Genomic DNA, 26,429 nt, shown 5'->3' with positions numbered 1-26,429 from the left:
ATGTACTCTATGTATGCGCACAATCAAGCAGACTGATAAAATCCATGTTGAAAACAAATGATCAAACATGAGGAGATGATGAATCGTGATTTCTATATGGCTCCAATGAAATTGCGATCGGTGTCTGATCTGTAGAGAGAAACGACTCTTTCTTGCGGCTCTATCTACTCGTACTAGGTTTACGAGCCTATGTCTGATCGTAGGTTGGGAACTTCTTTCCAACTTCCATTATCGTGTCCGCCTGCGTCGATTCACCATAGTCTCCCGAAGGCAGATTGTAGACACTCTGCAGTCTTTGCTTCAACCTTCGTGCCTCAGGATATCCGTGTCTGACATTCACCAACTCCCGGCAAACACATGCGTCTTTATCTTGAGGCTAATAGGAAATAACTTTGGGTTTTGGGTGTCGTCGATCAAGTCAGGACTGCGGATTATAGACGGTATCAGAGTCCGAGTTCTGCCCGAGGAGTCTCTTCATTCTATAATCACCTCACCATGGCCCACCATTCACCGATGATATCTATTCCCAAGAAGACTACAGATGAGGTAGATTGGACAGGTCCCATCCGCAACGCCATCTCGCACTCGTACGGCGAGGATCCAGATAGCTACGCAACGGAATGTTCAAACCTACAGCGGTGCAGGCAGGATGCTGTGAAGGGCGCAGGGAGCGACATTACAGGTGCGCACGCAGCCATCCTACGATCATTTCCTGACCGCAGGGAATGCAGGCCGGGATCTTTTATACAAGTACTTCGGCCAGCTTGAGCTGCTGGAGCTGCGGTTCGCAGAGATACGGGTGAACTTTCCTTGGCGGGACGCTTTTACGAACAAGCTGATCACGCAGACGTCGATTGCGTACGAGAAAGCCTCCATCATCTTCCAGATCGCGGCGACGCACTCGGCCATCGCAGCGTCGCAAAACAGATCGGACCCAGAGGGTCTGAAGCGGGCATTCTACTACTTCCGCGCGTGTGCGGGCATGCTCACGTACATCAACGACAACTTCCTGCATGCGCCATCCACGGACCTGAGCCGGGAGGTGATCAAGTTCCTGGTAGGTATCATACTCGCGCAGGCGACAGAGGTGTTCTTCGAGAAGTGCACGGACGAGAAGAAGGGGAACGCGCTCGTAGCTAAGATTGCTGCGCAGACAGCATTCATGTACACTTCTCTTAACGAGGAGGTGAAGGAGTTCATGGGCAAGGGCATATTTGACCGCAATTGGGTCACTGTGATTCAGGTGGGCATACTTCTATATTAATGACGTGTCTCCACTAATTCATCTGCAGACCAAGGCCAAATACTTCACATCCGTATCGCAGTACTACCGAGCACTCGCAGACAATAGCGCAGGAAAACATGGTGACGCCCTTGTACGGTTTACCGTGGCCGAATCCGCTGCGAAAGAAGCGAATCGCTCCGCGTCGTCCTTCGCGTCCGTGTTCGTGATGCAAATGTCGCCGAACCTACCGCCAGACGCGGGGCCGACGCTCTCGGACTTGACGAAGGCGCATCTGGCCCTGTGCACAGACAGAAAGAACGAGGCGCAGCGGGAGAACGACCTGATCTATAATGCAGTTCTCCCCACGGCTGAAACGTTGGCGCAGATTGACAAGGCGGCGGTAGCGACGCCGATTACGATCCAAGAGGTGTACGCGGCGCCGGACGTGCAGAAGGTGATCGGTGCGGACATGTTCGTACGCCTCATCCCGCTCAGTGTGCACGAAAGCGCAAGCGTGTACTCGGAAGAGAAAGCGAAGCTCGTCCGCGGGGAGGTCGAGAAGGCGGACGAGGCCGAGGCCGAGGTTCGCAGCGTGCTCGACTCGATGGGTGTCAAGCAGGGGCTCGGGCGCTTCAAGGCAATGGCGGAGGGTGGCGTGGGCGGGGAAGAGGAGGTGCCCGTCGAGGTGCGCCGATGGATAGACGATATTGGCGTTATGGAGAAGAGGGAGGGTGTGGAGAGCATCATGACGGAACTCAATCGACTCAAGGACAGCGTGAGGAAAGAGCTCGATACCATCAGCAGGGACTTGGAGATAGAAAGCAGGGATTGCGAGGCTATGCGGGTCAAGTACGACCACTTGTGGACCCAGGGCCCCTCGGCGTCCCTCACGAAGGCTCTTCGACAAGATCTGAAGTCGCACTTCAGTGCCCTGGACGCCGCGGCGCAATCAGATCAGCAAGTCGCAGCTCTATGGGATTCAGTGACAGGAGAGATACGTTTGTTGTTGTCTCCGCAAGTCGAGGACGTGTTCAGGGCGAGCACGGCCCAATCTGAAGCCGGATCGGAGAATCTGCTGGACTTGGACGTCGCTAGTGAGACGAAGGATGACGAGGAGCGCGCTAAGGTCGCGCAGTTCGTGGACGAGATTGAAGAACGGTTGGGCAGGCTGAACAAAATTGGTCATGAGCGGAAAGAGGTCCTGAAGGATCTCAAGGATAAAGTAAATTCATCATCGCTGCCTTCATGAGTTGCGGTGGCTTATCAAGAATTTTCAGGTGCAATCCGATGATGTTTCGCATCTGCTCCTCCTGAATAGGCGCAATACTGGTGTGGAAACTAGTCTATTCGCAGGAGAGCTGGAGAAGTTCCGACCCTACCAACAGCGACTCGCAGCCACTGTACATCACGAACAGGTCACACTGCAAGAGCTCTCGGCCTTATGGCGAGGCTTGAAAGATCTCGCCGGTCGTGGTCCCGGTGCCAGGAAGTGGGAGGAGAGAGAGAGGCGAAAGAACGACACTGTCAGACGCTTTTCCCGCGCAAGAGACGGCTACATGGAAGTGCGAGACGGTCTGACGTGCGTCTATCGTGGTATCCGGTCCGAGTGTGAGACTAACATATTCGTCTTTCAGAAAGGGCCTGCAATTTTACAATGAGCTGACCGAGTTAACAACAGTGCTGAAGCGAAACGTGCAGGACTTTGTGTCCAGCCGAAAAGTCGAGCGCGAGACACTTGCCTCACAGGCAGAAACGCAGCGCAGACTCTCCGTTTCACCACCGTCTTCATCAGTACCGCCACCCTTGGCGGAGAAGCCCCGCGTCCCTCCGCCTCCGGCCCGACCTTCTCTTGCATCTACTCTTGAATCGTCCTTTGCATCTATGAATCTACGTGGCAGAAACGGGCCGACGTCGCCACCGGTTCCTCCCCCTGCCGCGACCCAGTGGTCGTCGCCGGCCCCTCAAACATATCCTTCCCCTCCGAATGCCCAGTTACCAAGGGCGCCATATCCTACTCCACCGAACTCCCAGCCAGCAAGAGCATATCCTAACCCATCTCCCTCACAAGGGATAGGACCGTCGTATGCTCCTCCGCGGCCGAGTATCCCGCCTTCTCAGCCGCCTTATCAACAGCCAATACCTCCTGACCCTTATGCTGCTTTGGGCATGTTTGGCAGCAACACTGGCGGCTCTTTTTCTTCTGCTTCCAATACTGCTCCCAGCTCCGCTCCGCAACCACGTCCACAACAATCGCCTCAGCAATATTCCTACGGGCAGCAACAGCCAACCCAATATCTCCCTCCCCAACAGCAGCCCCAGCGGCAGTCGTCGCCATTTCCTCGGCCGCCCCAACAGCAGCCTCTGTACGGGCAGCCTCAACGTCAGTCTACATACCCCCCACCTGCGCCATCGCAGCCTCCGTATTCGGGTGCATATCAGTCTCCGCCTCCAGCAGCAGGGTCTCCGTTCCCACCGCCACCGCCGCCCATCTCCTACCAGTCGCAGTACGACGTCTCAGCGGCGCCCGCGCCTGCGCAACAGAACGCTTACCAATACCAGGGCTTCCCGCCTCCGCCGTCTTCGCAGCAGCAGCAGCAACAGCAGCAGTCGCCGTACGGGCAGTACTCGCAGGGGTATTCACGATAGTGCTATTGAACGGGACTGGATGCATGGGGAAATTGTATGAAGAGGTGTATATCCTTATACAAGATTGATGTTTCTTTGAATAAGTGTAACTGAATGGATGATCTCGCAAGCCGTACTCTTTTATATTTGTGCGGAAACGCCCATGACGTCGGGTAAAATAGGTACCACGGTTCTTGGATTACTGTGAGGTAACCTGGCAGCAGCCTGTTCAATTCGCCCCATAGCAAATTATCTTGTATTGTACACGCAGTGTTCGATATAAGTTCTGATACAGCCATGCAAAAGCTCAATCCCCCCTCAATCGCCCGTTAGTAACTTAGGCAACGCCGCCTTGTCGCCCTTGCGCACACGGGGAGAAAGGGGGTAGCTGCCAGACATTGACGCAACTCCAGTATCACTTGCCGCCTGGCACATGTACCCTTGTCAACGAACACTGGTATAACTTCTCCATGAGAGCTTGCTCCAGCGGCACGAGAGTTGCTAAAGGGATGTCAAATATGGGAGGAGACCAGGGAAGGGTCGTGCCATGAGTGCCCGGTAAGACAAAGCCATCCTGCCCTGGCACAGGAAGATCCTTGCTTAGCCAATCGCAGCACCAACAACATTTCTTGCTGACACCGATGACATTGTCAATGTCCTAGGCGCAGTCAGCAACATATACGAAAACACTGAAACCACACCTCTACTCACTCGGAAGGAGGCCACTTTTGCAGAAACATCGGCGGTGGTAGTGGATGGGGTATTTGGAGCAGCCTTGACAGCCATAAGGATCACTTCACCGTGTACTGAGCCGCCGAAACTTGGCTGAAACTATCCAGTCTATGGGGAATGGCCATTTTTTCGTCCACCACATCAGTCACTGGGGCCATCTCTAGACCAGAAGGTGAGGCGCGGAATTGCTAACCGGAATTGTCGATATTTTGACAGAACCCGCCGATAAGGCAAGAAACGAGCAGCTAAATTCCATGTCAACAGCACACAGATGTATCTCAAAGGAAAAGCGTCGTCGTTGGGGCCCAGCGGTTGTATAGGACTAAAGATGATATTGAAGTACCTTCGTATTCTGTCAAATTGCCGGTCGGCGCTCATTCTCCTCCTCCGGCTCTGCGTAGTATCAATTCATCAGCCGTAATCGCCATTGAACGACGCACCTTTCCGTGCCAAGAGCTGCGCAAGCGACGACAATGCGAAGACGCGTTCAAAGATACACACAAATAGCGTCTCGAGAAACAAATTCTGCAGTGACCTTCGATTGGCGATTGAAGTCGTTCCTTTTCTAAGATGGACGAAAGGGTGAGTAAGGTTGATGCAAGAAGATGGGACCAGGGTAGTATACCGAATACATTCTGACTTCTCATTGAATGACTGGTATTTTGGAGCCCAAGTAAGATGGATCAATCGATGAACTCAGTGCAAACATCTCCTTGAGCGTATCAGAGGGCAGTGGGGTCCATCCATCCAAGTGTGCTGATAAATCTTTTTTCCAATGTTCCTCTGCAGCTTGACGGGCTGATGTATTCGATGCCAACGTCTTCTGAGAATGAATAGAAGAAGGAGAGCACGAGACTGCAGAAAAGCAGGTTACTGAGGTCGGGCAGGCCCTGGAGCGCGGCAATTAGGTCGCCAGCGGGAGCATTTAATGAGATGCCCAGATCCATGTCGCTAAGATAAAGGGAAGACGTTGGTTCGACCGAAACAAATGTACAGTCAAATACACTGGGAACTTCCTAGGTCCTCCAATTGCTTCGAACTGGGAAGAATCCAGTCGATGTCGAGAGCTTCCGGCAACCCTTAGCTGGGATACGAATTACGCGATCCTGCAGGCACGCCGATGGGGAACGTCATGTTCTCCGACACCCCCCTGTTCGCTGATCACCACTAATGAGACTTGCGCACTAGCTTTACCCGTCACAGCCCACAATGAAATCTTTGTGAGTTCATAGCAGACCTTTTCCAAAGCCTTGATGTGACTGTCTTCATCAGCACTTTCGATAACCATCTCCCCTACTGTGTCATATAGGGCATCAATCCACACCAAGTTGGTCCCCATGCTCCATTGCTTCCACATGCAAGATGTGCACAAGCAGGTTAAGGACAAAGGTGCGTAACATCTCTAATTGGTCCACTGATCACGAGAAATCGAAGTACAAGACATACTTTCACGCCGTTTCAACAGCCTGAGAGATCGGCTGGACCTGGTATTGAAAATAGTATATTCAAATCGATATCAAGACCAGCTACAGAGATAGAGTATGAAGGATTCTCTGGATCGTTTAGATTCAAGTGTGCGCCACACTTCAGTGATCTAGAGAGATCAGCGTTCTGAGTGACAGAAATTGTCAAAGACATGCTCATCAGTCATCTTGCCTCCAGAGACACGGTCACCTGACAAGTTACCATCGTTGGTTGGCGCATACTCAGTACTTATCGCCCTTCCAAGAGGTGTGTTACTATCTCTGTTTCCCCCCCTGTACTAACGAGCGGTATGGGTTCAACAGTGTCACGAAAAGAAATCTCGTCCGGCTCGATTATACATATGACTACGAGTCCAAGAGTCCAGTCCTCTCTACCTCAATACTGTCCGAGTCTGATACCTGTCTAGTAGAACAGTGTGCTCGACTTGCTGTAGATAGTCTCGTTGTACCAAGTTGGACCATACGGGAAGGACAGGTTCTGCCATGAGCTGACATTAACGCCTGCAGCGATCGCCGCACCAAGCGTGTAATCGACATGGGCGAACAACGCGACCTGGCGCTCGCGAACGCTCAAGGTCGGAGCAAGACCAAGATGACCGATGACGTTGCTGCAGTGAAAGATATTCACACAAGAAACACGTTGAAAGTCAACATGAACAATATGCACCTGATGAAGTTCTGCTGGTCTTGATCCGAAAGCGAAGCCCAGAATTTGCGCGGCCAACTGAAGTCGATCTCAGTCATAGCCGACAGTGACTGGACAGCTCCGCCCTGAAGAAGATAAGTCTGTGTTGACGGAGCAGCGAAGAAAGGCACCTACAATCCACTGCTCGTGGGAGTCCAAGGTCCATGTCCGGTTGTACAGCATGATCGGACTGAGCGTAGACATGTAGTTTGGTCTCGAGCCTTGGTTGCCGTTAACGATCATAGCACCATCACGCTCGAAGTTGGCTGAGCCAAACATATCAGCCGGAACGAGACCATTGTGGCCTAGTGGATACTTACCGACGGGAGTAATAGGTGCATTGACCTAAAAAGCATTGTGAGGATCACTTCAGTGTGTAGACCACGCGGCGTCACTTACCGGTATTTGCTAAAACATTATTCCACAACGAGTTAACGAGTATATCAAAGTGGTAGTAAGACGTGTACACACCATATGGTTCACACCCAGACGATAGCGGTGAGTATCTGAAAACTTCGTGAAAAACAGATATCATGTACGTGATTTGAAACAAAATATTACCGGAGTATGCAAACATCCTGGCCTGGAGTACAGGATCTGCTGAAGGAGACCAACCATCAACGAGATGCGAAGGGGAGAAAGCAATCTGTTCAATTTCTGCGTGGTAGCTGTTGGATAGAGTGAGTATCAGTACCCAGTGCTGTCAGGAGTTACACACTTTGTCGGGTTTTGCGTCAAATAGAAGCGGCCGATCTCCACCATGGGTACGTCAGTATCCCAATCTCTATGCAAATAACGTAGATGTAAGCACATAAGCTAGGGCACGAGTGCCAACACATACTTGGTCAGATCAAGGACGTTGTACCTAGATACCGAGCAACACATCAGCTCTATCCGCTAGATGAACAAGCAACGCCTACGTGTAGTTCTCAGCCTGCTCTGGTGTCATCACTTGAGCATACACAGTCCAGCCGGGGTAATTTCCAGCCTCGATCGCATCGAAGAGGTCCTGGGTTGCAAAATCGGGATTTTCGGCTATCGGATACAAATAAAGTACTGGATCTCGATTGATGACTTGTGATACTTACCCTGCATTGTGGTTGCCTCTGCATTAGTGAAGTTCTTGATCTAATGACGAGCATGGCTGTCAGAAACACTTTGGAGAACAGTAAATTGACCTACACCTTGGTTAGTTTCACAGATAATCTTCGCATAGACCCAACTGCCGTCTGCTTTCATGAACCTCAGAGACGTGACAGAGTCAGAATACTCTGCAATACGGGATCGATCAACCAACTGTACCTATAAGTGTGGCCGCTCCAGCCGTTCATATGCCTGAAGCCGTATGGAGTTCCCAAGTCAGAGAATAAACGCATCACTTGGTAGAGTGATTCGGGATTAGAACTGAGATAATCCCAAAACAAGCTGTTCAGGCACAGTTAATTCAGAACGATCTATCAGGCCGTCAAATGTACGGCACGTGTCAGCTTACTCCTTGTCCTTCAAGTTGGTCTGAGGATTTCGCTTCTGGGTCTGCAATAACGCCTTAAACCATTTAGTACAGAACCAATAGGTCTGAGTACTTACATGGATGAAATGAGGGAACTTGACTGGATCGCGGATGAAAAACACCGGTGTGTCTGGACGAACGAGTCAACATCCAACATGAACAAAGAATCTGATAGCCCTCACTGTTGAAAACCCAGTCCAAGATACCCTTCCGTGTTCTCAATCTAAAATATCGATAGATAAACACGCTACAAGGCACACTTAGCTGGTGAATAAACATACGCACTTGATAGAAAATCCGCGAGGGTCACGAAGCTCATCGGATGAGCCAGTCTCCCCGCTAACAGTGCTTAGACGCACTGAGATGACCGCGGTCAAACTTCTGTGTGGTCAACTAAGATGCTCTACTCACTTGTGATTGGAGTACGGAGGCCATTCTGAATGTCAGTTAGCTAATTCGCTGAAGAGACTTACCGTGCATTACTTACCTCGCTGAGCATGTCCCTAACATACATATGGAGAATTTAGCTCTTATTAAATGAATCGAGTGTGACAATGCATACAACATAGTATATTGCGTGGCCCATTCAGCGTTGGTAGCTTCAAAGTAACCGTGCGCGCCCGCTATCGAATGAATAAGTAGATGAACAAAGAATCTGTACAGTGCCATTTCTGTGACTTACCGCCCTTAGCATGAACGACGCGCTCAGGGATACGCTCGCGGTCAAAAGAACCAAAGATCTCAGTCAAATGGAAATCCTGCAAGAGAAGCGGGCCTGCAAGGTGCAAAAATTCCTTTCAGTAGGAGAAACCAGACATGTGGACGATATCAACTGACCGTTGGATCCAATGCGTTGGGCGTCATAAGGGTTCGTATAGGGCGCTCCGTTATCGGTCGTATATACCACATCGGGAGCAGACTCCTCCGAAGTGGCGAGCTGCACGTCGAGACCAGTATTTATCGCATACTGACCGGCGCCGGAGCCATCAGAAGAAGAACCGTCCTGCCTAGGAAGCCCAGGGGCGTTCGCTCCAGGAAAGCTTCTAGCATCTGAGGCAGGCTTAGCGAACGCTATATCCTGCGGCCGAATTCCAGGGGCGTCCGCACCAGGGAAGGGCTTTGCAGCATGAGCAGTAGCGATGCTAACAGCCACAAGCAGCGCGCAAGCCTTCATATGCAGCATGGCGACCACAACACCAGTCTGACAAGCGGGATTGTGCGAGACTGGAAGGGGAACAGGGTAGGTCCGGTTGAACGCGCTCAATTTATAGCACTCACCCTTCCGGGACGAGGAATTTACGAAGGTCGTTCTATTCGGGAGAGTTGGACGATATGATAATGCTGCTCACTGCATAGCAAGGCCATCACTGAATAGTCGCCGAGATCTATATCGAGTGAGAAGAGGTCGAGATCGACGTTCCAGGAAGGTGTCAGAGGGGTCGTCCATATTCGAAACATCGGACACTGTAACGGCTCGTAAACGGAGCGCACGGAGCCTCAGAACTGCAGCGTACGCCACTTGCAACGAGGATGACACATTTCTATTCATTACTCGAACGGCCTTGGCGCAGTAGCTGCATAAGCGTTAGGTAGGCGGCTGCAAGGCGCTGACGCTGCGGCGCCATCTGAACAACAGCCCAGAATAACTGCTCCAAAAAGGTTCAGCCGCCGAAGCATAAACGCGCCCCGCTCCATACCACTTGCGGTAGCCCCGACCGTACGATGTTTGAGGTCGTTCGTAAGATTACTCACCTCCCCGCCTATCCCGTGACCCAAATCGGGACCCACAGTCAAGCCAGAGAAACCCGGTCGCTGGCGCATGCACAGCGCCTTCCTTGCCGATAAGGCTAAGCACATTGGAAGCATATTCAACCCGGCGACGCCGAGGTCTGTTTCAACACGTGTTTTTGATGTCAGCGCCCCGTGTGCGTTCGAAATCGTCACGGTGATACGACGAACAGGAGGGGCTCCTGCGCCCAGGCCTCCAGCTGCTGACCTCCTGCATCACATTGCTTCTGCGCATCTCGGGAGGCCGCAGATGTCTAACATGCGCGGTGGTTCCTGTAGTTCGCTGCTTAATGTCAGACAAATGTTCAAACTCTACTTACAGAAAGGCTGTCACAATAAGTACTGTTCTTCGAAGAACCAACTAATCAGACTCACATCAGTCATGCCAGGAATCATGCCAGGAGCCACTGATAGATTAGTTCCTAAAGCCGCAGGCGACGATGAGGGCCATACTAAGCAGGGCCTCGTTCAGAAACTGCGAAGAGTGCGCCTTGATACTAACAGTGCGCCGGTGGCGTGGTTTGCGATGCATATCATGCCGTACATAGAAGTCGCCACTATCACCAGTTGCCGGCGAACACGGGGAGCAGTCCGTGATCGGTGGAACGACCACTAATGGTGCTCGACTCGATCATCAAGAGACGCATGCGAAGGGTAGACGACCCAATGGTACATGCCTTCCTTTTGGCCACGCAATGAACACCCGGTCGATGACCAAGGACGGGTCAAGGTGATCCCTCGCGATCCAAACATACGGGCTGCACCATGCAGCATTGGAGGACCAGGGTCAGCGCCAGGCATAGACATAGTGCGGATGCGATACATACAAGGTTCAACGTATGCCAAATACCTCAGCCGCCGGCCACCGCGGCTGGCGGCACCATCAAGCACGGGGTCATGTCGTCAGAGGACATCCACAGGGGATTGGAGCCTCATCGATGCAATTAACGCTTCGATTACAGGTGAAGATAGCAGTACATTCTGAGTCGGCAGGCCGTGTCCCGCCAGATATATTGAGCGCTTAGTCGCCATCTGGCCTTGAAGGTTTCTTCGAGTACTTCATCGTCACTATGTCGGCTCAAACGATCTTTGAAATAGTTTGCGAAGTCGGCATCCGGACATGCAATTAGCTCACGTAGCGGCGATTCGGTCTCACGCCTGAAGTACCGTCAATGTACGCACCTGGGGAGTAGATGTCAGATTACTTGACGCCAGACGCTCAGTAACTGCGTCAAGCAGGAGTTCAGAAATGTTCTTACAATTCAACCTTCTCTCATTGGCCTCTTGTTCCCGGCCTGTTGTCCCCGAAGGGTCGGAAGAGAAGTCATATCCGCGGTCCTGAATTTCATCATGCGCTTCTAGCATATTCCTCGGTTACACATCAAAACGTTCTCGCTGAACGATCGGCAGTAAACTGCGAGTACTGGACCATGAGTAAGTAATTTCGGATACTTGGCTGCATGCGCACTTTTTGAACAGCCTCTATATGCAAGAACATATGCACGGACATTGTTGCTCATCAATGACGTCAGACATCCGCTTCTCGGATCGAACTCAACTGCAGCGATCATAAAGCATCACAATACAGTCCCAAGAGTGACCATTCAGACCGTTGGAACGGAAATTTAGGAGATTGCAGATAGAATACAGAAGGCAGAGATAGCCCTGAAGGCGTAAGGCATGCCTGCCGAATAACTGACGGCGACCACCCTGTCCGATCCGACGGCGCACATATAACGGACAGAACCTTGCAGAACCGTCTCTGAAAAACCACAAGGCCATGGGGTGACGAGAGTGGCGAGTCATGCACGTTCTGCGAGCGGGCCGTGTATAGGCCGCAGCGCCCCCACCTGCATTAACCACCACAACGCAGGAACCGTCCCGGCGGATCCGAGGCGCGTGCAGAAGTGTCATCTCCGTGTACAACGCGGCAATCAGTCGCTTTGAATGCATTCTCGCAGGTCCCTGCAATCTGCAGAAACGTTCCAGCACCACGGCGAATTGAAGAACACACCCTTATAATGCGCGAAGCCTGTGCTTGACCGGGGTCCCAGGAATGTAACGTAAGACGTTGGACGTCAAACAGCAAGCATTGAGAACCGTGCCTCTAACCTTCGGTTGCATTCGAATTCAATAAGGAAACGGAGCTGAACGCAGAGCCGCAGAATCACAGAACGTCAGTACGGTAGAACCGCAGAATCCCAGAATCGAAGGATGGAAGAACCGTGGGCATCGCGTAAGGGCGGACAATACCAGGAAGGAACCTCGTGAACCGGGACTCCCGGGAGCCTCTCTCTCCTCGCCTCATCCTTGAGTCTTCAAAGCACGCGTTCAATGCCGACGGAAGCCAACCTCCGGAACCACTGATCGTCTACGTTCTGCGTGACTCTCCTCCATACAAAGTCCGCCGCCCCCATTCGGTTGCTCGCCGGTTCCACTCGCCTACATTTCGGAAGAGCGTCGCGACCTGTGCGTTCCACTCGCCCTTGAGCATGGAAGAGAACGGGTGGTGCGTAATACGTTCGGATGCGGCAGGCGGCGCGTTCACCTGCGAGGGCGCCTCGAGCAGCCGCTGAGACAGTGTGTGCAGGCTGCATGCGACGGGAAAGGTCAGAGCGGATGGAACAACACACAAATAAGTGTACAAACTCGGAGCGATGCCTCTCTGTCCTGTGGTGTTTAGCACAAGCTCGTGAGTGTTTAAATGGAACGTAATCGAAACCGCTCACCAGCTATGCATCATCGAGGAGAACCCATAGTATATCTAGAACAGAAAAAGCAGTGAGTCCCATACGGAAACATACGCGGTGAAAAACATACGCCTCCGGCAACGAGTGCGCCCGCAGCTGGACCGACCAGAATGCTCATCGCGACGGAGAAGAGACGGTGTTGGTAAGACTCAACGCGAACGGGCGCGCCCATCAGCTGACCCTTTGTCTGCGCCTGTTAGGATCGGAAGCTATTGGCTTCTAGCTGTTTCCTTTTGGGGCAACTACCCCCGCTACGTGTCACGTCACCGGCACAATTGCAGTTACGTAGCTCGGAAGTACTTTCCACAAGTAAGAAGTAGAGGTATATATCCAGATGCGGGTAGGGACTCATCCCTCCCGAATGAAACCTAGTATGAGACCACTACGATTGCATAGCTAGGAGGGTACGCCATTGAACTCAATGGACAGGTCATAACGGAGAATATCAACGCACTAAGTATGAGTATAGCCGAAAAGCCCGCTGTGCAGGTCGCCTAGCTCAATGTGCGACCCTCTGTTCTCTCCGCACGCCTCCACCTCCCAACAACACCGTCATCCAGCCAAACATCGCCATCAAGAACCTAACGAGCCACGCAGGGTCTGCACCTAATCCGAGACCAGGACGCAGCTGCAGCGCGAACGCGATGTCCAGTTCCGGGATCGGCGCCCGGTACGCGTGCCGGCGGTCGGCATGCCCCACCGTGCCTATGTCTGTCTCCGAACTGGCACCGTATTCACCTTCGTCATCGGACGAGTCAAAGATGAGCGCACCAGGGAGCTTCGGCGAGGAACTACGTGAGAAGGGGAGGGGGGTCGAGGAGCGCGAGAGCGCAAACGACGGAGAGTCGGCAGCGCGGAGGGACCATGCGGGCTTGGAGATGGGGGACGCAGTTGGCGTTTCGCGCATCTGCAAAGGCCGGCGCAAGGGCGAGAGGAGGGGAGTCGAGTGCGGGGTATGGTCGGGGGTCGCGAAGGGGGTTGGGGTCATAAGGGTCGGGAAGAGTGGTAGCAGCTCGGGGTCGGGGTGCTCCTCGATTACTATGCGAGGTGACTCGCTCCGCTTTATCGTAGACGAGCCGCCGGTATCTGCGAAGAGGAGACCACTGTCCGGTGCGTCCTGATAATCCTCGTTCGTATCTTCATCGCGTTCATCGTCTTCCGGTGTGAGTTCAGGCGAAGGTGCGGCCTGAACCAGACCTTCTTTTCCTTCCACCTTCTCCGCACTCATCTCAAAAGCTTCCAATTCAATACTGGGTGCTACATCTTTCACCAGCAGGACATCCCGTTCCTTCGATGGACCCGAGCCATCCTCATCATCAGCGTCCGCGCCACCAAGAGCCTGCTTTTCCAGCTTCGGCATCATCTCCCACGCGAGGTCGGAGGTGAAAACGCCTTTGCTGGAGATTTGGGCCGCATACAACACTGCAATAATGCAAAGAAGTGAAATAAGCGCTGCCCCGCACGAGAGCGCAAGAACGAGTAGAGGGGGAGAAGGAAAGGTGGTAGGAGCGCGTTCATTCGTGGCCGGGTCGATACTCGTGCTTGGTTCGGGGGATGGCGATGGCGGGTCGTTTCCCGTCTGTGAAATAAGTTCATCATCCTGCATGGGACGTTCTCCGCCCTCCAAGTCATCCAAGTGGCCCCCGGTCTTACTTTCGCGTAACAAAGAGTACAGTTTCGCCTCGTCATCCGTCAGGGCGCCATCGAGGCCGAGAGGAAGGATGGCCCTGACGGCATCAAGACCATCCAATTGAGCGAGATAACCATCTTGTTCTTCAGACGAAGTGAGATGAATTCGGATATCTTCCTCTTCGGCGCAGTCCAGACAAGCTGGGGGGCGACTGTGCCTACAATGAATTACGATGTCAGGATGATAGAGCAGTAGTAGCTCACCCAGTCCGATACTGAAAGATCGCCTGCACCGTATGTTGAACGTCAGTCGACGACTGGATCCTGGCGGCCACGATGTCAGGATGAGCAGCACGACAAACAGAGAAAGTGAGATGACTGACGACTCCTCCGATCGGGCCTGTGGCACGATGGGCCTTGAGGTGACGACCAGCGCAAGCAAAGAGAAAGAAACAAGGATAGTGAGGGTCATTACGTGCGTCGGCCCTCGAGACGAGAGCAACACGCCACGGAGGACGAAGTCAAAGAGCTGCCAGCGAAATAATTCTGGATAATTTCCTGCGCCACAGCCACGCGTCACACACGCTGCGTCGGAGCTTCAATCTGTTCCCGTGATCCGCGGACGCGTCGCGCGTCGCGTACCGTGACCGTGATTCAGACATGTCGACAGCCCAGATCTGTTAGGGCTGGTGGTTTCCCAATCAGGAAACATATATTAGTCAGCACATAGGTATGTCGGAGAACATACTGGAATCTCCTAGAATTACTGTGTAGTATAAATATATGGCCCCAACCGCATGAGCCCCTCATGCGCTTGTGACCCATGGCCTAACAGCCGAGTGAGTAGTAGTGATCAACCTCACAATAAGATCATGCATCGACCGGACTTGCACATTATTATACAGACTGACATCTCTGCTGTGCACATTGAAGCCTGACTCTATCGTTCCCCAGAGCATTGCAAGTCTTTCGTCAGCATGCGAAAGCGCACTGGAACCATTCAAGACAAAAAACAGGGCTCTGCATCACCCTACATGCATCTAGGGAGCGACGACAACAAGAACTGGTGACAGAAACCTGGATGAACAGTTCCCCCTTGAATTGTTAGAAATGCGGTAGAGTTATTTAGGTATGGTTTTCATGGTCAATCAAACTGAACATGCTGACTCTAAGAATTGATCTCAAGGTTCTACGGTTCTCACTTTACTGTGTTTTTGTCATGCTTTGCTGAATTTGCTGCTTTGTACGACTACGATCCCCTTTAGAGCTCCGGGTTATAACAACTCCTGCTGAGTTCTTCACACGGTAATAGCCCAGGGCTTGCCCGACGAGGTAGCTATTAACCTTGTTTTTAACAGTAATTAACAGGGCGGCCGGTGCCCGCTAGTCTATGTGAACGGCAAAGTCCTGAAATATGGGGATCTAACCTCCGTAAGCTCTCCGAATGGTTGTGGTCCCCTCTCAGCATCCCATTCAGCACATCTTATTTTTCCGACCACAGAAAAGTTGTTTTAGGGACCTGTCTGGAGGCATTGATTACAGTACCAATTTCGGCTGCGCACCAGCCCCGTTATTCCCGGAGCTCTAATCTCCTTAGGTGTGCTTTCGTTGCTATCTTACTTACCGTACCATATCCCAACTGTGTAAAGCCGCGTTGGCTCCGAATATAATCTCTGAGTCTCTGTTCTTACTTTGAAGTCCAGCCACATGCCAATGTAACAGCGGTAATATGCAGTATATCAAGATTTCTTATCTACATCGATTGTAGTAAGCGATTGTAGTAGCACGCGGCAGCGTGTGGCAAGGGCTTAATCGAGTTGGTTTCGTTCGTCTCCTTACACACTCCCATCTGCCCGCCTCCATCGTACGGTAAACATGTTGTTGAATTTTGCCTTGCGTGTTGTTAGGTATGAATCTGTCTGGCGACGTTGATATACGCACTGACCCATGGCCGTGCGCCTCAGCGCGTCCGCCGCATTTTTGTATCCAGGTTATGCATCGTACAAGACATTGTCGCAACGGCCTGCCTCTGAAGCCGACCTCGAGCGCTGGCTGATGTACTGGAGTGTCCTTGGCTGCATAGTTGCCGTGGAATACGTCGCCGAATGGCTCGTCTCATGGTATGCACGACCTCTCCTGCTATGATGTGCAGCCTTGCTTGAATGGCATACAGGTTACCTTTATACTACACCATGAAAACCGCATTCCTTCTCTATCTGGCGCTCCCACAGACAGCCGGCTCAGCATACCTGTATCGTGTGTATCTGCGCCCATTCTTTGCATCACACGAGGACGGAATCGACAACGCGCTCGCGCAGCTCAAAGCATACGTGTACCAGACCCTCCAAAACCTCCTTCGCAGAGCATGGGAGCATGTCTCCACGACCCTCCGTCAAATGCCAACCCCAGGCAACGAAGCACCCCTAGCGGAAGCTGCTGCGGCGCAGACAGTTGCAACCCCCAGTCTTGGTGATCCGAGTTCAGGCCCGATGCAGCTCGCACAGGGCCTGTGGCGAAGCTATGGGCCTGGTATCCTTGCTTCAGGTGCGGTGTTCCTGCGCCAGGCCCAGAATTCCGTCGCGCAGGCTGCGACTTCATCTGCGCATGCACAAGGTGTCGAAGATCGTCGGAGACATGTGCGTGACGAGCTGGCCACTGAACACACCCCAGGCATGAGCGGATACGACGTCGAGCCGATCTCAAGCCCCGAGTCCGGCCCCGGAGAGTTGATACCTCCGGCGAACAACGACTCGCGCCATTCATCGGACGCATCGTTACGAGAGCGTGCGGGCGGGAACAACAAATCGAATTTTGAAGAAGTGGAAGTTCCGAGCGATGTGGAGGGGGATAAGGGTGGAGGACATGGCGTGGAAAAGCCTAGTCAGGTCCGCCGCACGAGTTGGTTCGCCTGGGGCACTTCTGTCACGTCTGGTAAGGGTGACGAGCGGGTCAAGAGTGATTAACAACTTCTGGAAAAGTTGGGTCGTGTGGTTGTGCTCAGCTGAAGATGTTATGAGGGTGAGTGAAGATCTTACTCCGGGACAGACCGCACTGCTGTATATATCGAACTGGGACTTCACTGTCTCTGCGCATCTCGTAAGTTAATCCTGTACATTGTATATCCTCCTCTCAGCTCGGCGTCACTCATCCGCACGATAGACGGAATTGTAGCATCTTTCTGCCTCGTTGTATATTCCGTTGGTGTTGCACCGCGCAAACTGTATTGACCTCGGCCGCCGCGCTCGAACTTCGTACGGTCAATGTTGTAAAGCTCGTTTCTAACCCTGCAGATGCATCGCAAAACCTCTGTCCTAAGGTGAGCGCCGAAGCCGCTGATCTGCGGAAGTATAACTTGACTAGAATTGCCACGGTCGATGCCATGGCCAATCTCCTCATCGTAAGAGCGTGGGGCGGTGGACTGCGACAGCTCGCTTCCACCAGTTTCTGTACCATACCGCAAGGCGTTCGTCAGATGGGATTCGAGGACAGATTCTGGTCTGCGAGAAAACTTATCAATCCCAGTTCCCAACAATGCATGTAAGTATTCGCACCGTCACGAAGATAGGGGCGGATGTGAGAGCACTTGTGTGCTTGAGCAAAGATGGCGAGCGATCAGGACGTCCACCAGCACGAAGGTATATCGAAGACCACAACTTTTTCCCGCAAAATACTCAATCGGACACTTCTCGACCTTGGAAAGCCCTTGGTGAGCCGCGCAGTTGTTCGACTTCGTGGAACAGACGCAGAAGAATGTACTCCTTGTGGAATCGGTATAGGGAACGGTGCCAAGCCTCGCGATACTGATGTATTCCTTCTGCAAGGCAAGGCGTGCACCTGTATTACGTTCATCCACTCGAACCGGTGCTCCCGGCCGTGTGTGCGGAGTCGGAACAGGAGCGGTGTTCCTTTGCGGTCCCAGCGTGTACCCCCGTCAACGGCTCGCGCATATCCAGTCTCGACGCTCGCCGGCTCAACTCCACAAGTCAAACTGGATCGACGTCGCTGCGATCGTGGATGGCGAGGCCGTCGTCCTCTTTCGCGCCATAGACAGCAGCATCTGTACGCTCTGTTGCCCCATATCGACCCTTCCTCTTTAGAACGGCCATTCGGAAGAGCGAAAAGCGCAGGATGTGGAGCTGCGCCATCATCTCGAACCGCGCACGCACGCAAGACAGACCGGAGGTCTTACATATGGTACTTGCGATCATTCCCCGCTGTTGCAGTATCCGGAACCAGCGAAGTTTAGAGATCCGAGACGAATACGATAGTGGCGCGTGGCTCAACGCTGCACCGGGCGCGCGTCCCACATCTCCCGGTATCCTATCTCTCTCATACGCGCCTTAATAACGAGCTCGCTCCCGTGTCTCTCGACTCTCCACTCCGCAGGTCGCGGTACTGTACCGCGGAATGGCCACCTCGCCTCGTTTTGGTCCCCACATCCATCCAAGTCGCCAGACTGGAGACCCAGCGTGTCCTGGCTATTGGCAAGATGAGCACGCAGCCCGGCCGGAAAGAGCGTACGGGGCGGCCCCTGGCGCCACGTTCTCCCCCGTCCGCACCGCCACTGCTCTCCGCACCTGTACCGGCCGAGTCCGCCCTTCTCCCCCGCCCGCGCTCTGTCGGTATACCCTCTCGCCCCAGTCCACACGACACCCGGCCCTGCTCCTGATCACGGATGGGACGCGGCGCACCAGTGCGCCCAGATAGCGCCCCTCCTTCAGTGGATGTGCGCTCGCGTCGCGCTTGGTCGGTCGACACGCGTGCAGTGCAGAGCGCGTGCATGAACGTCTCCACTTAACACCCTTACGTGCCCCGAGTTCAATTCGCGCGCAGATGCGGAATGCATTGCGCCATTATCGTGTACATATCGCGTGCATGCGCGCACCCGACGCACAGCGCGTAACAACATGGAGGAAAGAGGTAACAACTACGGAGACGTTAATATAACATACACTCAAGTCCATTTCTTCGCATTCCTTGTCCGCCTCCACCTCGGGAAATCAAACACGGCAAACACTACTACGCGTTCCCCGCAGCAAACGCGCCGAACGGGAAACTGAACACGGCCAAGCCGGTGATGATCGTCGCGTCGCCGGTCTGCGCGCTCTGGTTGGCGACGACGCCCGCGTAGACCGTGCCGAGGAGGCCGTCTGGCACCGTCGTGCTCCCGTTCACGATCGGCGTGAAGATCGTGGTCAGGCCCGAGTACCAGGCGAGGTACGTCTGGCCCGCGTTGTTGGGGGCGTTGCTGGTGTACGTGAGGGTGATGGTGTCGCCGGACGCGGGCGCGGCGTTCGAGATGGACAGCGCGGGGAAGACTGACACGGGTAGTGCGGGGTTCGTCGCGGGGCACTCGACGACGAAGCCCACTGGGGGTGCACGGGTCAGCACCGGAGGCGCGCGGGACCCAAAAAAATACGGGTGCTCACTGGCGAGGGAGAAAACCTGGCTGAAGTAGAGCGGGGTCTCATAAGGGCCGTCCCACGGCTGGAGTTGATTGACCGCAGACGAGACCCAACCGTTGTGGCGCGCCTCGACCTGGGCGATCGACTGCAGGAGGTTAGTTGGGGACGCCCCGAGCGCGATGGATGGGACGAACCTGCGAGGCGATGAGGACGTTCTTGTCGGAGATGAAATTGGCGGCGCCCATGTACGCTGCGGAGCCGACGCCCTCGAGGGTCATTGAGAGGGTGACCCAGGACTGCACGTCCGTGTACGGGCTGTGCAGGGCAGGTCAGCAGCGGCCAAGTTGAGCTCGAGAAGGGGCGGCACACACAAGGAGTAGGTGCACGCCTGGACGGGGGTGACACCGAGGGCCTGAAGCTGGGAGGTGAGGAACTCTGCGTGGCTGAGCTCGTGGGCGTGGATCTGGGTGAAGCGACCGCGGACCCAGGGGGCGAAGCCGGCGAGGACGAAGTCGATGTCGCTGAACTGGTCGAGCCCCTGTTCATAGAAGGCAGACTCGATGAATTCGAGAGTGAGGGCGTAGTTGAGGATGCTGGTGTCTACGGGAGAAGGTCAGGCGTGACAGGTAGGGGAGAAGAGAGAGCGGTGGGCACCGGTGATGGCGGCAGCGGGGGCTGCTGCGACGAGGGCAGCAGAGGAGAGCACGGCGAGGAGGGCGGATCGAGCGAACATGGGTGGACAGGGAGGGTTGATGGCTGTGGAAGAAAACGAGTGGGCGGAGAGAGAGAGAGAGAGGGATGTGGGTTATAAGGAGCGGGTGCGGATTATAAGGAGCAGGATGAAGGACGCTCCACCGCGTCACACTGGCAGTCATCGACGGCTGCATCCCTGCAAAGCCCCGCCGTCCGCGCACATCGCGCACCCTGTCGCCCACACTCGACCCGCGTCAGTCTGCCAGACTCTGCCTCCGCCCATGCCAATCTCTCACATCGCGTGGCGTCATGCAACGTGCTCCTGTATACGGTCTCTGGTGCAGCGCAGGAGGGTTCACCAGAGCGACTTTCCGTGCCATGCGCGACTTGTGAAAGCACCTGCTGTGGTGGCACCAGTTCGTTCACTGGTCGACGTTCAGATTGGATTGGCGATTGATCGCCGCACCGGCGTTCTCGGGCCAGATTGAGTACTGACTGACGATCTTCCGCACATCGACGCCACACATTGCGCCGCAGCTGCCGACGCGCACAGCCTATGCCGGCCATTGCGGGTACAGTCCACCGCATCTACAATGGCCTCTATCTCTCCTCAGTATACCCCCGCCCATCATCATCAGCTTCTGCCACTGCGACGTCACAGCGGGCAGAGACTCCGCAATCTACCGTCCGTCCCGCCCCTTTCCATGCATATACGCTGCGAGACCACGCCATCCTTCGCCAGCAATCGCCGTCTTCACTGGCTGAACACTCCTTCGAATCCGCTCTTTATTGCAACTACACCGACATTCGAGAAGGAAAGATGCATGGCAGCGTCCGCCAGACATGGAAAAGCCGGGTGTCCCTTCGACCGAGCTGTCGTCTATGGCAGCTTGTAGACGTCACCCCGCGCCTCTCGGAATTTAGCCTCGGGGTTCTCGGACGTCGGAAATTCTGGAAGAGGCAGCTCACATACCGAATATGGTGTAGCGGCAGCTCACATACCGAATAAATATGGTTAGTTGCAGAGTGTACAGTGTGTTGATCGGACGGGTAGCACTACATAATAAAACAACGGTGGCACAGCTATACACTACAACACACCGACGTCGACGTTGGATGCGCGATATGATCCGACTCAATGCTTGAGTGCTTGAGCAGCAGAATCACCCACCGTTCTTCGATGCAGCTAACAATACTAATGAACATCGCGCCCGGGAGCTCGATGGGCGAAATTTACTGTGCCCACGACTCACTGCGGTAGACCTGGTGCCCAACATGAACGAAGGAGGGGTGCGTCCCTCCTCCCACGCTTGAGCAAGCTCCTCGACACTCTCTGCGAGGTAGCGCTTACTTCGTTGGCACTGGGAACAGCAATCAGAGCTAGACGTCGGAGACGGCTCGTCGGCGAGTGCATAGCATGATGGAGCAGCGAGCTCGAAGAAATCGTGACCAAATGGTCATTACTACCAAGGTGAGTGATGATTGACCGAGGTACCCTCGCCTCGCCAGTGTGCCATCGCCTTCCTGCCAAGTTGTCCAGCATCATCCTGGATCGACGACAGCAACAGTGAAAGTTGGCGTCGTCGCCCACGACTTCAACATCGCACAATACACCGCCAACTTCAAGCGCGCCGCCCATGGCCATCGCGCATGGGCAATACAGGAACTCGATGCGCTGGCACATCTCAGTGGACGCAAAGCACCTTCGAAGAACCTGCGTTCCCCGCACACCGGCCTCCTGTAAGGCGCCTTTTGCCCCTAGCATAACCGGAGGGCACCTCAAGAGGGACACGAGTACCATTCCAGGAAAACATCTACGTTGTACACACAGACCGACTGCTCCTCCAAATTTTACATTTGATCCCGCAGAAACCCAATTCTCAGAGCACCAACCGGAGCAGCTCCGCCCACTTCTCCACCCATTTCTCCACATCACCCTGCGGCATCGCACTCACGTTCGCATCGGCGCTCACCGTGATCCTACCGCGCCACGAGAACGACCGGAAGAACCTGCGCCGAAGAGGCTCACGTCAGTTGCAAGAACACGCGCGTACGACGAAGAACAGAGACGCACGGCCCCGGATCGGTCTTGTTCAGAGAAACGAAGAAGTCGTCCACCGTGATGACGTTCGCGCCTCTGGCATCGCCATACTCCGGCTGCAGGCCGGTCTCCCCGACGCCATCGCCAGCATACCACGGGCCCATCCACGGCGGGGGCGGACTGCATCCCAACACATGAGCAAAAACGAGTGAGCTACCACCCCCACCACGCCGCAGGAAACGCGCACTCACGGTCCGCCCGCCTTCATCCCGCCCAGCATAATATCGACCTCCTGGCAGACGATCGCCATCAGCGACTCGTACGCGCGCTGCTTCGCGTACTCGTCCTTGACGATCCCTGAGAGGCGCAGGAGCACGTCCCTCTCGCCTTCGCCCGCGGCAGGGACAGCAGCGGAAACGGGCACCTGGATCGCGGTCATGCCGAGGGCGTAGCCCGGGTAACCAAGTTTCCCAGAGTACGGCTCGGCGAGGCGCGCGCGGCCGTCTACCAGCCCGTAGTACACGAACGTCGCGTCCGGCGGGGTAGACGCGCTCGGGGGGTTATCGAGCGCGCACACCAGGGTCACCGCAGCGTGGGCTGGAGAACGACAGTCAGCCGAACCGGCTCGTATCCGAAATCATACTGTGTGCGCCTTACCGACGTGGTTGAACGTGAATCCGCGCCCTCTCACGGCGTCCAGCAGTTTCTTGCTCTCTTCCGCGGAGAACTTGTACGAGATTCGGCGCGTCGGCCCGGGGCCGATGTTGCGCACCTTGAAGCCATATTGGCGCTGCAATTCCCCGAGTTAAGAGAGCGAGGTGCGAGATGCGAGAACATACGGGCATAGCACCACCAAGATCGCCCAGCATATTGCTCAGGCAACGCGTATAGGTCTCTCCCTCCCTTTTCTCGGTCGGACCCAGGATCTCCGAGATGCACGGCAGGAGATTCTTCGCCTCTGCTCCCCATTCGAACTTCTCCTTTGCAACGAGGGCCGGATCGCTCAAGTAGAGTGCGAGCTTGGTGAGGACGAGGGTCAACACGATCTTGATCCCAGCTCCGTCGAAGGTGACATGCGAGGTGCGCAGGAGGAAATCGTACGACGTGTCGGAGCGGGCGACGATGTACAGGAACGTCTGGTCGCCGCTCTGCTCCGGGATCATCAGCTTTCCCAGCTCGAAACGCAGGTCATCAAGGTCTGGTGTTCCCTCGACGAGGCGGACGGTGCGCGCAGCCCAGTCGTGCACTTCAGTGGCGTCCTTGGCCGTGCGATACGTGATCAAGGACGTGCCTGCAGCGTCGTGTTCGGTGTGCGCAGCAACGGTGGGCGTGCTGAAGCGGAGCGCAGACCAGGCGTCGCGGGCACGGGCGACGAGTTCCGTGGTGGGCACGGGCTTAGACAGCGTGGCCTTCAGTGCGAGGAAGAGGAATTGCTCTCCGTGGTTCTTGGTGTGGAACACATCGTCAATATACTCGCCGCCGCCCGCCTCGCGCTTCCAGTGCGAGGCGTCGTCGGGTGAGGCCCGCCATACGTAGCGTCCGAAATCGAAAGGGGGAAATGGGGCAGTCATGATCTCAGGCAACAGGTTATACAGGTGGTGGATTGGAACTCGGGCTTATGAAGGGCGCACACCACCTTCGTTTCTCTTAAGAGATCGACTTTGCATGTTCCAAGTCCTGAGGCACGAGGTGATGTGCGCGCAAATCAAAACACGAGATGGTGCTTGTATTCTGAAGCATGAAACCGCCGCAATGTCCTGATTCTCGAGATGATCGTGCCCTGGGGGATGGAAGCGACCAATTGAGCTCCGGCGCAAGCTCGTCGCGCCGCCTTCGTATGGATGTCTGTAACAGATCCGGCGAGATGATTAGTTACCACGATCGGTCTAGCCTTGAGAGCCATGAACGGTACGAGGAGATCGGATGCGGACTAAGATGCAAGAAGACCAGAAACGCGTATGGTCGTACATACATAGCAGCAGTTCATGTAACAGCTATTAATAAGTTCATGTCGGGAGGCTCATCGTCAAAACCGTGTACGAGGCCGCAAGCGAAATGGTATCTCCTGACACTTGGATGTGCCAAAGAAGTGAATATCGAGGTCCCGGCACGCGGACATTGTGGTGGCGAGCGGGCCACGAAGATGCGACAAGGTATACCGCCCCTGAGCTTCGAGAGCGTTTCCATGGTCTGAATTTTCTTACTGAAGGGGCCTACCGATATGAAATGAGCACGGGTGACCGCGCCCCGTTATGCCCTGGACCATTGGTGAGGGTTATATTCGTCGTGAGGCATACGGTGAGGACGAATTGACGTAGACGCGCTCTCTGACCTGACCGTCGAGGACCAGTACAATGAAGTAAACAAATGTCCATAAGGTTAAATAAGTTGGAGCGCAACCACGTACAAAAGGTTCATTTGAGTGACGTGAAATGCGATTGAATAAGGGGCAGTACACTTGCGTATAGAGTTCTTGGTGTGGGCAAGTCACCACCATGTACTGAGGACGGGACATTGACGAGACGAACAAACGCTGAGACATAGTAAGAGTACATTCTGATTCTCTTGAAGCCGTTAGTACAATGTTTTCGACTTTATAAAACCAAGGACCGTAAAAATTCAAGTTGCGCCTTGATATTTCCTTCGAATCCCTACACGGTTTAACGGTGAGCCAACGATTTGATCGACAGTGTTCGACTCACCACTCCTCCCTTCATGACGTCGAAGTGACCTCCAGGAACCACAACTGATTGTATCTCTGCAAGAGCCGATACGTGAGTACGATCGTCAACGAGACACGTCATAGAAGCGTGCTCACTTCCACGAGCCTTTGCAATTGCCTCTCTGCTAACGCTTGGAGCAATCAGGTCATCATTCTCCGGCATGACCACCAGCATCGGGCACTTGATCCCGCTCAAGTCCAGGCGACTCGACATGATCTCAACCATCAAGCGCCCCGGTACGATGTTTGCTCTCTCGGAGAAGGGCGTGTCGCTCTGCTCGTACATCGAGACGAATCCTACCGCGTGTTCAACATCATTATATTCGAATCTACGCGCGAGACCAATGGCGTACCTGGAAGGCAGGAGGGAGTGTTGCAGATCGCCGGCTCACCTGGCTTCGCGACGACGTTGACATAGAGTGGCGAGAAACCTAGCTTCCCTCCAATGTAGTCTAAGAATACCATGAACAGCAACTTGAAGTTCGGCGGGAGAGCCATTGCGGTCCCGTATCCTATCAAACCTCATACGTGAGCGACTTGGTGCACTTCATAATCGGCCTAGGCCGACCAGGTATATATACCATCAAGGATCGGGCAATGCGCCATAGCCCCCGCAATTCCTTCTTCCAGTGCATTCAATGCCAACTCTGCGACGCAAAGCCCGCTCATCGCACTGCCCATGACGACAATCCTGTCTTTCTGGAAGAGAGACTGCATCTCCCCTGTCTTCGCCCAAGCAATCACGCTGCGGTAGTCTTCTACTTGCCGCGCGATACAGCAGAAATTTCGCTGGCCTCCCGACCCACCGAAGCCGCGACAATCAAGCACGAGCGAGGCCCAGCCTGCAGAGGCCCAGGACTCCCCAAATGCGGCAAATCCTGCCTCCTTGACGAGAGACAATCTGCACTAAATTCCTGAGCGCGATGGGGCGCGAATGAAGGAGAGATAAACGCACCCATGGCCTGCGACTACCACGGGAAACGGACCGTCGCCGTGTTGCGCTGGTAGGTATAGCCAAACCTCCAGGTTAACATCGGCCTCAGCACTTGGGACCTTGACCGTCTGGCGCGTGAATTGCTGAGAGGAGGTCATCGTAGTGACGGTTAGGAGACACTGTGGGCGAGGTGGGTATGATCAGAA

General features: G+C 54.4%; 11 protein-coding genes across 11 annotated transcripts; 2 read left to right on the top strand and 9 right to left on the bottom strand.

Annotated features, from left to right (window-relative positions):
* Positions 1 to 495: 495 nt before the first annotated feature.
* SCP_0503800 (Vacuolar protein-sorting protein) lies at positions 496 to 3,871 on the top strand (the record flags this gene model as incomplete). The annotated part of the gene is made up of 5 exons (XM_027758444.1): positions 496 to 682; positions 732 to 1,243; positions 1,293 to 2,447; positions 2,503 to 2,804; positions 2,860 to 3,871. The coding sequence occupies 5 exons, from the start codon at positions 496 to 498 to the stop codon at positions 3,869 to 3,871; spliced, it is 3,168 nt and encodes a 1,055-aa protein (XP_027614245.1).
* Positions 3,872 to 4,265: 394 nt separating this feature from the next.
* SCP_0503790 (hypothetical protein) lies at positions 4,266 to 4,636 on the bottom strand (the record flags this gene model as incomplete). The annotated part of the gene is made up of 2 exons (XM_027758443.1): positions 4,266 to 4,508; positions 4,562 to 4,636. The coding sequence occupies 2 exons, from the start codon at positions 4,634 to 4,636 to the stop codon at positions 4,266 to 4,268; spliced, it is 318 nt and encodes a 105-aa protein (XP_027614244.1).
* A 1,833-nt stretch (positions 4,637 to 6,469) lies between these two features.
* On the bottom strand, positions 6,470 to 9,444 carry SCP_0503780 (Catalase; the record flags this gene model as incomplete). The annotated part of the gene is made up of 23 exons (XM_027758442.1): positions 6,470 to 6,674; positions 6,734 to 6,837; positions 6,887 to 7,017; positions 7,072 to 7,096; positions 7,151 to 7,159; positions 7,223 to 7,257; positions 7,313 to 7,419; positions 7,470 to 7,535; positions 7,593 to 7,616; positions 7,672 to 7,786; positions 7,840 to 7,879; positions 7,934 to 7,994; positions 8,054 to 8,176; positions 8,244 to 8,284; positions 8,339 to 8,391; positions 8,444 to 8,484; positions 8,547 to 8,619; positions 8,673 to 8,697; positions 8,749 to 8,764; positions 8,824 to 8,884; positions 8,944 to 9,036; positions 9,099 to 9,311; positions 9,369 to 9,444. 23 exons carry the CDS (start codon positions 9,442 to 9,444, stop codon positions 6,470 to 6,472), a joined length of 1,737 nt encoding a protein of 578 aa, XP_027614243.1.
* Positions 9,445 to 12,420: 2,976 nt separating this feature from the next.
* SCP_0503770 (hypothetical protein) lies at positions 12,421 to 12,917 on the bottom strand (the record flags this gene model as incomplete). The annotated part of the gene is made up of 4 exons (XM_027758441.1): positions 12,421 to 12,640; positions 12,699 to 12,719; positions 12,779 to 12,813; positions 12,870 to 12,917. 4 exons carry the CDS (start codon positions 12,915 to 12,917, stop codon positions 12,421 to 12,423), a joined length of 324 nt encoding a protein of 107 aa, XP_027614242.1.
* A 381-nt stretch (positions 12,918 to 13,298) lies between these two features.
* On the bottom strand, positions 13,299 to 14,900 carry SCP_0503760 (hypothetical protein; the record flags this gene model as incomplete). Its single annotated transcript, XM_027758440.1, has 3 exons — positions 13,299 to 14,640; positions 14,693 to 14,752; positions 14,812 to 14,900. The coding sequence occupies 3 exons, from the start codon at positions 14,898 to 14,900 to the stop codon at positions 13,299 to 13,301; spliced, it is 1,491 nt and encodes a 496-aa protein (XP_027614241.1).
* Positions 14,901 to 16,303: 1,403 nt separating this feature from the next.
* Positions 16,304 to 17,391, top strand: SCP_0503750 (hypothetical protein; the record flags this gene model as incomplete). The annotated part of the gene is made up of 3 exons (XM_027758439.1): positions 16,304 to 16,335; positions 16,393 to 16,548; positions 16,602 to 17,391. The coding sequence occupies 3 exons, from the start codon at positions 16,304 to 16,306 to the stop codon at positions 17,389 to 17,391; spliced, it is 978 nt and encodes a 325-aa protein (XP_027614240.1).
* A 1,020-nt stretch (positions 17,392 to 18,411) lies between these two features.
* On the bottom strand, positions 18,412 to 18,576 carry SCP_0503740 (hypothetical protein; the record flags this gene model as incomplete). Its single annotated transcript, XM_027758438.1, has 1 exon — positions 18,412 to 18,576. One exon carries the CDS (start codon positions 18,574 to 18,576, stop codon positions 18,412 to 18,414), a length of 165 nt encoding a protein of 54 aa, XP_027614239.1.
* Positions 18,577 to 18,707: 131 nt separating this feature from the next.
* Positions 18,708 to 19,210, bottom strand: SCP_0503730 (hypothetical protein; the record flags this gene model as incomplete). Its single annotated transcript, XM_027758437.1, has 2 exons — positions 18,708 to 18,902; positions 18,950 to 19,210. 2 exons carry the CDS (start codon positions 19,208 to 19,210, stop codon positions 18,708 to 18,710), a joined length of 456 nt encoding a protein of 151 aa, XP_027614238.1.
* A 237-nt stretch (positions 19,211 to 19,447) lies between these two features.
* Positions 19,448 to 20,566, bottom strand: SCP_0503720 (hypothetical protein; the record flags this gene model as incomplete). Its single annotated transcript, XM_027758436.1, has 5 exons — positions 19,448 to 19,797; positions 19,858 to 19,978; positions 20,028 to 20,148; positions 20,205 to 20,433; positions 20,488 to 20,566. 5 exons carry the CDS (start codon positions 20,564 to 20,566, stop codon positions 19,448 to 19,450), a joined length of 900 nt encoding a protein of 299 aa, XP_027614237.1.
* Positions 20,567 to 22,406: 1,840 nt separating this feature from the next.
* SCP_0503710 (hypothetical protein) lies at positions 22,407 to 24,138 on the bottom strand (the record flags this gene model as incomplete). Its single annotated transcript, XM_027758435.1, has 5 exons — positions 22,407 to 22,536; positions 22,601 to 22,747; positions 22,819 to 23,164; positions 23,225 to 23,357; positions 23,407 to 24,138. 5 exons carry the CDS (start codon positions 24,136 to 24,138, stop codon positions 22,407 to 22,409), a joined length of 1,488 nt encoding a protein of 495 aa, XP_027614236.1.
* Positions 24,139 to 25,161: 1,023 nt separating this feature from the next.
* SCP_0503700 (alpha/beta-hydrolase) lies at positions 25,162 to 26,381 on the bottom strand (the record flags this gene model as incomplete). The annotated part of the gene is made up of 6 exons (XM_027758434.1): positions 25,162 to 25,218; positions 25,270 to 25,325; positions 25,386 to 25,586; positions 25,643 to 25,801; positions 25,871 to 26,190; positions 26,245 to 26,381. 6 exons carry the CDS (start codon positions 26,379 to 26,381, stop codon positions 25,162 to 25,164), a joined length of 930 nt encoding a protein of 309 aa, XP_027614235.1.
* Positions 26,382 to 26,429: the final 48 nt, after the last annotated feature.

The sequence above is a fragment of the Sparassis crispa genome (genome assembly GCF_003851025.1).
Source record: "Sparassis crispa DNA, contig_000004F, whole genome shotgun sequence".
Taxonomy (NCBI): domain Eukaryota; kingdom Fungi; phylum Basidiomycota; class Agaricomycetes; order Polyporales; family Sparassidaceae; genus Sparassis; species Sparassis crispa.
The sequence above is the reverse complement of the archived record's forward strand: the minus strand, read 5'-3'. Positions and strand labels throughout refer to the sequence as shown.